The sequence below is a fragment of the Nilaparvata lugens genome, unplaced genomic scaffold, assembly GCF_014356525.2.
Source record: "Nilaparvata lugens isolate BPH unplaced genomic scaffold, ASM1435652v1 scaffold6887, whole genome shotgun sequence".
Taxonomy (NCBI): Eukaryota; Metazoa; Arthropoda; class Insecta; order Hemiptera; family Delphacidae; genus Nilaparvata; species Nilaparvata lugens.
This window is the reverse complement of record NW_024092637.1, coordinates 1-10369: the sequence shown is the minus strand read 5'-3', so window position 1 is coordinate 10369 and position 10369 is coordinate 1. Positions and strand designations below refer to the sequence as shown.

At 32.0% G+C, this 10369-nt stretch overlaps 1 protein-coding gene across 1 annotated transcript; it reads right to left on the bottom strand.

The window, feature by feature from the left end:
* Positions 1-914: 914 nt before the first annotated feature.
* On the bottom strand, positions 915-8576 carry LOC120356488 (cytochrome P450 4c3-like; the record flags this gene model as incomplete). The annotated part of the gene is made up of 5 exons (XM_039445425.1): positions 915-1002; positions 4331-4399; positions 5812-5994; positions 7270-7360; positions 8470-8576. Coding segments are annotated over 5 exons (455 nt in total), but the record flags the coding sequence as incomplete, so codon positions are not given.
* Between the last annotated feature and the right edge of the window lie 1793 nt (positions 8577-10369).

Here is a 10369-nt window from a genome sequence, read left to right as displayed (position 1 = left end):
TACCAAATTTGAACGTGTTTGGTCCGGTAGATTTTTTTAGTTCTTGTGAGTGAGTGAGTGAGTGAGTGAGTGTGAGTGAGTGAGTGAGTGAGTCAGTCAGTCAGTCAGTGAGTGAGTGCCATTTCGCTTTTATATATATAGATGCCTGTATATCTCACCATATAATAGAGGAATTAAAATCTGCAAGTTAAGCAGAACAAGCTAGTATAAATTCACTTCAGATACGGTAGGCTACTGTTGTGGGCGGGGGCCATCAGCATGAACATAGAACTAGAAATAGGAATAACCTAATTACCCCATACATCAGACTGCAAAAAACATTCAAAAGCTATAATTATCAACAATACTTATTATTCAATAAATTACCGACAACAATAAAAAATTTATCACAAAAAAAGTTAATATCTACAGTAGCACAATGGCTAAAAAAACAGGCTTTTTATACAATTGACGAATACCTAAGTCATAACGTGAGCTGACTGTTTCATATTATATTTGTATAGGTATATATGTATATATATGTGTACATGTTTAATGTTATGTATATATGTGTTAGCGGTACGATATATTGTTAGTATATGCAATGCTATGTTTTATCTTCACATGACGTTTGTTTATAACATTTGAAATGTTCGATGACAAGAATAAAGATTATTGATTATTGAGATGTTGTGATATCTATCCATAATGAAAACCGCACTGGGATGTTGCTTCTTTTTTAACAATTCCAGCGTTTTCATTGAGTATAAATTAGTGGTAAAAGCATAAATGATATTGACAGCATCAACGTCTTATTCTTTCGAATAGGTAATATCATATACTAGGTAAGCAGTAGGTTAGATCTGTGGTAATATATATTGTAAATGGGTACTAACCATCTGTGTGAATGAATGAAGGATATCCACAATCTTTTTCTGCTCCCGGCCGGTGGGTGATAAATGGAAGAGCCAGTCTTTGGCCAGCCAAGGAGTCAGAATCCTTTCGATTATCAAATTGTTCATCCTGAGGAAATGGTGAAAGTATTATTAAAGTAATACGCCCAATATGGTATCACCTATACCACAGAGGAAGGAAACACTACCAGAGAGCTGATGGGTCGAGATAGTTCTAGACGAGTATCAGAGATAGCGCCAGCATCGAAACCTTAGTTCTAGACGGGGCAATCAGTAGCGCTAGTGAGGGAAACTTAGTTACTGATGAAAGCGCCTGGAGCGCTATAGTGATGTCCACGTTATAATGGCAATGTTTCATTACCAATAGTATTGTTATCCTTGTCTATCATTCAACAAAGCAGATAGCTTTTTCCTGCTTATTAGCATATGCTTATCATGTATGCTTATTCCGTGCCTATACTATGTAGTGAGATTCACTTATTTTAGCTGGCGGTATTGGTTGAAAATCAAAGTTATTCATAACACTAATGATATGCTGACAGTTTGACCTTCCGGTAGTCGCGCACTTCTCAATCACACGAGCAGTCGCGTGTTGTATTTTGTACAACAGCCAATTTTCCAAGTGATATGTACTCTGTTTACTGTCAAAACATATTAATTAATTATATAATTACTTTTTCCATCTTCTTGGATCATTTTACGCCTATGAACATTTGGATGATTACCATTTCATAGCCCAATAAGGTGCATCAAAGCCATCAATTCTGTGTTATTGGTTCGTTTACAGTCCCCGTATACAGTCTTTCCCTATCTTATGCACAGTGCGACTAAATGGCACCTAAAGACTGAACCATTGCTCGGTTGATACTGCAACTCAGTGGTTGACACTGTTGTACTTTTTACAACAGCGCGCCTGCCGGAAGATTAGAGTGATTGTCACTGTAAGAAAAATAGAAGCAGCTCCTCTGATGGATTTCATAATTTTTCACAACATAGTATCCTAATTCTGAATTCTGGTAATTTCCAATATGTTTATCAATTTCCTTATAGTCTTTCTTTATTAATTGATTTATATTTTGTATTTGATACTGTCACGTGGTAATTTGAAACCACCAAATATTTCTAAATGAGCCAATAAAATGTAATAGAACTATAAAATTGGAAAGAAGGTTAGACCTATCTAAAGAGTAAATCAACTCAAATCAAGTATTATTAGCGATTAGGAGTAATAGCATTATCAACAACGATAAGAAAACATTATATTGTGATTTAATAATTATGAGAACCCATTGGTAAGATCAAAAAATTATAAAGCGGCATAATTATTATTGGCGGATTACAAAATAAAAAATAAAATAAAATGTATGAATATTGAGGTTAGAGTTACTTATTTACGTTTTGAAAAGAATTAGCGATCTTGGATAAATCGATAATTATCCGAACCAATACTGAACGAATCAGCTGATTATTCGATCAACCCATATGACCGGTTGAATCATATAAATTCACTCATAAAGAATATATTATGTATACTAAAGGAAGTCGATGGTGTAGAAATACAAATAACTATTATTTCTGTATAAATATTTATATAATCTAAAAAAGCATGATAAATCAAGAGTATAAAAAACTCATATAAAAACAAAATGTATTATCTATTAAAATCATATGTTACGCTTTATTTATGAATTCAATTTAAGATAAATACCCCATATATCTGTATAAAAACTTCTTTCATTTAATTTTTTTCTATTATAAGCCGAGGAAGCCCTGATTCCCAAAGCAACCAATTGTATTGAGTCTATTAATTGAAGGCCAATCAGAGAGTAGCTTATAGAATTATTCTAGGAAGAAGCAAATTTTTCTGAAAACCTTTTCTTCTGGCTTAAGATCCCAACCGGAGAGATGCACATGGAGTCTAGGGTCTTTTCTTATTCCTTTAAAAATTTTTTAATGAATATTTAAGCCAAACCCTTTTTTAAATGTAATGTATGTTTGTTGAATGTAAATTGGTGTGAACTCAGTGCTGTCAAAGAGTTCGTAATTGTAAAGATTCCATAAAATAGCTTAATTCGAACGAAACTTATATAAATGGATTCACACGTTAGCCCAGCAGTGACGAAAAGGAGCCTACCTAATTAATTATGGAAATAATTAATTCAATCCACGAGAACATCCAGAACTTCAGTCAGTGAGTGATAAGTCAAACCAAATGAGCTCATTTGTCTACGTTCAGTGGGGTAATAATTAATAAAAGCGCTATTCCAATTAATTAGAGTTAAAATAAAAAGTCACCACGTGTTGAACAATATCACATAGTTCACAAGAACATATTATAAATTTATTTATATGTAGGAAGCTTACTTCCATGCACAGCCCGAATTCATATAAAGCCCTGAGATCTCATATTTGAATATTAATTTATAAAATATTAAATTGTTTATTGAACAAAAATATCATATCAAACTTATAGACCGAACAGGTTTTTATCTGCAGAATTTTATATTGATTGGAAGTCTAAGTACCAGTATTAAATATAATATATTTATGAATTTGAACTCATTATTGTGAATATTAGCAAAGCCTGTGATAATTATTCAGATTTTAAAAGTAGATTATTTAAGTGAATTACAGATTTATTGAATATTTTATGCATATCTGTTTTATGGGAATATATTTTGTGTTTTATGTCAGCATACAAACTTATAGAATTTTTTATTATATCCTAACTCATCTCGTGTTATATAGTTTGAGCTGTTTTAATATCACCAAATATTTAGCAGCATTTAAAATCATAGAATCAAAAATATTAACCTTATTCAGAGCAATCAACATTTATCATCCTTTGATGATATTCATTCATCAGCCAGAACAAATATATTAAGAAATTATATTAATAAGGTTCCAGTTATATCATATAAGGATCCAGAGAGCTTCAAGAACTGGCGTTGTAAGTTCTAAGGAATTTGAAAGGGTATATTGGTGAATACTTGTATTCACGACGAGCGTTTTAAGAATCAACTAGAAACAACTATAGTTGGTCCTGATTATTCTCTAGTGGTACATGGTTACTGATAATCAGTCATCAAATATTCTTTTAATTTCCTTACTGGTATTCTTCAAGAACTTCATAGAAGCAGGTAAGAATTACCAATTACCGATCACTGAACCTTATGGTGATTATTTATATTTATAAAATTCATGTTTCTACCACTGAGCTAGAGCTGAGGTTTGAACCCAGTAATTTTGCGAGCCGGAAGGCCTTAATTTTTTGTGAATTTATTCGCAAAAGAGGAATTTAGAGACTGCTCTTATAAATACCAGAAACATCGTATATCTGTGAAGGAATTACAATCCACAATTCTCACATAGCTTCATAACGTGGGACTCTATCATAAGAGATAACCCCCCCAGGAGCACAACTTCACAATACGTACTTTTTGTAGCTCTCACATACTGCTCTCCTTTGTCTGGCAAATTTCTCAATGAGCAGCCCATAGCTGCCTCTGAAACAACATTTGAAGTTTATGAAAAAAATTTATCAATAAATTGTAGGACTGATTACAGAAGATTGGAATGACATGTTAAAATCATAGAGTTGTAACTTCAAAGACATATATTTTGAATATAGTAGAATTATAAACACTCTCTCTGTTGTGTTTCTCTGGATATAATAACACGGTAGTAATAAATTGTAGCTAATAGGTTCCTCATCGTCAACCAACATCCCTCTTGAACAATTTCAAATTTTCAATATGAATTGTTTGCAAATTTGCAATTTCAAATGCAATACCTTTTAATTTAAATGATAAAATATCAAAGAAGAGCATAACAGAGGTGAATATTTCTTCATTTTGAACCTAGCTCTGTGATTTGTTTTTTTTTTTTTTTCAGTTTTCAGTTTGATATCTCTCTGAATTCTGACCCTTCATAAATTATCATTATAGGTGTGAATTATTCTAATTTGGACCACATTTTTAAAGTATATTGATTTGAAGTATATTTTGTGTCTCTACTTTTGTTATAAAGCTTTTCGTTTCAATTTCTAGTTATTTTAAGGATTTTTTAAGCAGCTCTCACCAGCGGGCAAAGATTTTTCTTTTCGTTGGTGAAGCATAGAAATTTTATAATTGTTTTTTTTCTGCTCTCATGTATATGCATGTATGTGTAATATTGTATTATGAACAATTTATTTTCATTTTTACTCCTGTATGTATGTGTATGAGTGAATTATTGTTTGTTTTCTTTTTGGCAATAAATGAATTTGATTCGATAAATGAATTTGAAATTAAATCATCTTTTCCATCTACCTACATGATAGGCATATTTGTTACATCAATACAGCGTGAATAATATTGCAGTAATAAAAGGCCCTCTCAATAATATTATAATCCTCCCTCATATTTTGCCCGGTACTTTAATTCAAAAAAGTATGAAAATTTGAGACAATTTCATAAAAACTCCATTAGGCATCCAATTTGTGACAAACAAATACGAGTTAAACATGAAAAGCATATATTTTAAAGTAGAACATTTCCAACCCTCTTCTGGTAATTTTTCATATAAAGTAAAAACTATATTTTAATAAAGTAAACTCGTATGGCTTTTGTTGGTGAGGGGGAGTCCCTTGCGGGAAGGTCCCACCGCCTGAATATATAATTTAAGTCGCCATTGGGCCTTACAACTGTCATACTTCAGCTGGGACCGACAATTTAACTGGCCCATTCGATATTATGGTAGTGATCTGGTTAAAAAACTTCTGGTACTGAGAGGATTTAAACCCGGGATCTCTATGCTGCTATGCAAGCACTCTATCCACTAGACCACGATCACTCCTATATTTTAATTTTTCATACAAATAGGCTACTGCTATTTCTCAAATTCTGAAAAAATAACAGAAGAAAGAGGCTGCTCTTACCACAAATTATATCCAGTGTACACTTTGAAATGAAAGGCTCAATTTCGATCTCTTCGTTTTTTGTTTCGAGCAGTTCATTGCAAAGCAGTGCTCCGTTTGTGTTGAATATTGGAATGCAGTGCTCCAGAATTTTGAAATGGAATGCTGGCGTCAGCAGTTTTCGTCTGTACTGCCATTTTGATCCTGGAAACAAGAGAACAATATAATTTATTTCGACAAGTCTTGGAAACATGAACGAATATACAATTCCATTTCCAAGTGATTCTATTCAAGTGGATAGCATAACCTATAATTTTTATTCATTCATAACTCTACCTTCATTGTATTATCATTCATCCCATCATCATCACCTACGCTTAAAATACTTCTAAGAAGTCGCTTTGTTAAATAATAAATAATGATTCTATAGTGGCCGTAGTCGAGTGGATCAGATGCTGGCTTTATGATTCAGAGGCCCGGGTTCAAATCCCGGCCCGGGCAAGATATTTATCTCGGGCCACTCCCGTGTTTCGGATGGACACGTTATTACGTCGGTCCCGGCTGCCTAAAAGGCAGTCGTTAGGTCATGTCAGAGGCCCTGAAATTGATCAGTTGCGACCTGAAAACTCTGACACCAGACCTAAGCCAGCCAGGACACTCGATATTATTATTATTATTATGATTCTATAGTGAGATACCCATTATAAAGTCAGCACTTGATTAAAATCAAGGTAGTGACAAGGCAGAGAATCGGCAACGCTGTTCTCATATCTTTCTCCACGTCATTATAACGTGGACCTCACATTATACTGGAATATTTGATCTCAATTATGAAAATAATCATTATTAACAAGAATAAACAATAAATAATATTATATATCAGATATACCGACGGGATACATTGAATCACATTAATTATTGGGTTTTTTCTTTTTGCCCCTCCAAAACTTCGCAGGGTCAAAAGCCTCACCTCTCCCAGGAAGTTTTGCCTAAATGGCCGCCCTTCATTGAGCAGTGGTGAGTTTTGGCCTCTCCACCCACAAACTCGTGACCAACGTGAGTTCCACTCCTGGCCTTTTTGTAGGTCCTTCCGCTGAGAGAGGGGACGCCAAACTGCTCCTAGGGCACCCTCGACTCAGCCTCTTGACTCACATTTGTGCCCGGAATTTCACCCATCTCTGGTCTCTTAGGTTTTTCTTTCCGCCCCTCCGAAACTGCCCTTATTTGGCAGATCACGTGGGTTTGAAGGCAAGGCAACTTCTGGAGTTGCCTTGAGGTCCATTTTAGTCGCCTCCTTTGACAAGCATGGATACTGTGGGTGAATTCTGGTTTTCAACACATTCTTGAGTACGATGATCGACTCAAAGCTCCCCCAACCCACAGGGGACTCAGTTTGGTTAATAATTGTATCTTATGGATTCATTTTGAGAAAACTAATCATATTTATTCATTTATTATTTTGTGAGAAGCAGGACTCACCTGTGCTGACAAGTAGACCCTCATTCAGCCAGTCTAGGAACGCATCGTAGTCGATTCCTTTTTTTATGTACTGAACACTGCTCAGTAATACCTGAAAAATAAATTTGAATATCAAAATAAATTCGGAGTTTCAACACAAAATGAAATGAAGGATTAAACTAATTGTCTCATCGGGATAAATAGATAATCTATTTTTTCAACTTTTCATAACTTTATATTGAACGTCATTCTCAGTTGCTTTTCTGTTTTACCTATAAGATTTGAAAACATTTGATAATAATTTATTGGTCAAGAAATTAAACTCTTGAAAGTAAAACAATATGTTTACAGAGAAAAAACCGATTTATTTTGTACCAAAAACATGCTTAAATAAACTACAAAAACGTATTGACATTTTCTTTTTTAATTTTATTAAACATCGGGAGAAGAGCAGTCTCAAATGGTTTGATGGTTAGTGAGATGTCTCGAGAATAATGTGAACAACTGAGTATTGCAATGTAACCTTTGAGAATAAATTCAATTCAATTCAATTTATTTTTTTCCTTATGAATACAATTCAAAGCAGTTACATAGAATCTTGAGCAATAAAGTTTATACAATTCAAGAAACGATATAATATACTTACTAAAAACAAACAACAAATATAGAACTATACTAAACAATAAAACTCTTGAGCTATCACAATTTTATTCTTGTATAAAATTCTTGTATCAGATAGGAAAGAGCTTACATAGGCAACAAAGGCCTGTGCGTAAGCTCGAGTTATCATAACAATATGCGTTATATCTATAATAATTATAAAGAGAGATCTCTAATAACTCATTAGTATCCCAAAATCCCAGTATTAACTGAAGTAAGTATCTCAGAAAGTAACTTAATATCTTCAATAACTATTCAAAAAATATTTTTTAGGTGACATCAATAATATGTTCAAATCAATGCTGAAAATTTGAAGTGAATCTCACTGCTGAATAATGTAGCCTACAAACTTGAACTTTCTGTTGAAGTTTTTATGAACTCCATTAAAAATTTATTGTAATAGTAGAAAATATTCTGTTGTAGTTTGGACATTGTGTTTCAAAGTGTAATTTTAGAAATAAAATTAAAACATAGTGTCTGAATTACACCCAGAGTAGTTCAGATAGACTTATTATAAAGTGTTTCGTCATCGAAAAAAAACATCAATTATGTTTTACTCACTTCAACGTCTTCCGGCTCTGTTAGAACAACTATTGGAATGCCAAGTGTCCATATTTTGAAAACAGGTGGATACTCCCTTATTAGCTGGCCGAAAAAAACCAGCAAATCTGTAATGAGACAATAAAAATTTCAGCTTTCATTATTGTTATAATGATATCACATGAATTGAATTGAATTGAATCGCTGCCTTTATTGAAAACCTAAAGGCATGAATGTGAGTATCATAAGGAATAAAATGTGTGGAAGAAGAATTAAATAGTAAATCATTGAAGTATTAGTTGAAGTATCACAATGATGTTCTATATTCTATTACTATCATTTTTCATATTTTTTATCATTATCAATTTCAATGTGATCTCATCATTTTTCATCATACCTAGTCCTTATTCTCTTCACCAACGCACAAGCTTGGAGCTTAATGGGTCATCACCCTCTGTCAAAAATATCTCCTAATAAAATCAAAATTTTAATAGTAAAGTATCACTTTCAATAGTGGAAATAAATTTAATATTGTAGAGAAGGGGCTATCATGGAATATGGAAATATGTTATTTTATATTTATAATGTTTGTTTCGAACTATTTTATTAATCTTTCTTATTAATTTAGTTTCTGTTTGTGTAAAAAATCGATTTTCACTGAGGCTTGTTTTGGTATGAAGCTGTAAGCCTCTATATGTTGTAATTTTTCTACTAATGTAATAAATACATGAAACGAAAATTGAAATAATTTGTAATGATAAAAGAAAACAGTACAGCAACAGTTGATTCACACAATGAATTACTGCCATAATAAATTATTGGGACTGGTTATATCATACTGAATTGTTCTAATTATCTGTTATTGAAATCTTTGCTGCTGAAATATTTCTGGAATCCTACTTATTCAGCTTGTAGATTCTGATTTTTTTTAATCTTGTTAATTTTTCACATCTCAAAACATGCCAAACATTAAATATGTATTCATGTATCACTGGAATAGATATTTTAGTGATGTCAATATTAGAGAAATTAGTCAATATTTTTATAATATCAACATTATAACCAGCAATAACCGAAGGTTAAAGTTTTCTGATGATGTAATGACTTGTTATAATTTGTATTCTTATTCTATTTTTATAAATTTCAAAGGGTACTGTAATTCTATTTCATAAATTAAAGAAATTAGCCCTGCTAATTCAAGAAGATTTGAAAGTAATACAGTATTAATTGGTTTTGGATATTCGAGATAAAAATGAGAATTATATTTGTAATTATTATAAATTTTTTCTTAAACAGAATTAAAATAGGTACCTAGTATGTTATTGGAATTTAAACTTATCTATCAATCTATCACAAAATATCAGTGATTAATAAATTATAATATTATTTATAAAATTGTTTTGACTTTTCTGCATGCAAAAAATGTCAAACATTCTCAGAAAACGAGAACAATAAGATTTTTTTCTATGTCATTGACGAACAATAAATAGCACCATTATCTACATGAATATTTTTATTTTCTATCAATATTCATCAAGTAGTAAATATCGAATTAATATTTCATCAATGAAGTAGGAACTATTAGTAGAGTTAAATGAGGATTGATAAATTAATGTTCATTACAGTATCAATTTATCATCATAAACTAATTGACTAATTAACCCGGCTGATAACCCAGAATGTGTTAACATTGATGGTCAAGGAAATTGTGTAATCAATATTTATAGCATAATAGCTTTTTAATTTCAAGATTAGTTCTGAATTCAATAAATTCATTCACTGATATTTCTATGTTGATGATTGAATGTTGATCTAGCTAGGATATCAATGATTGAAGGTTAAGCCAATTACGTATTTCACAGTCAAGTTCCAGTATCACAGCATATTCATTGGACCACAGAGATATAAGCCATTTTTGCCT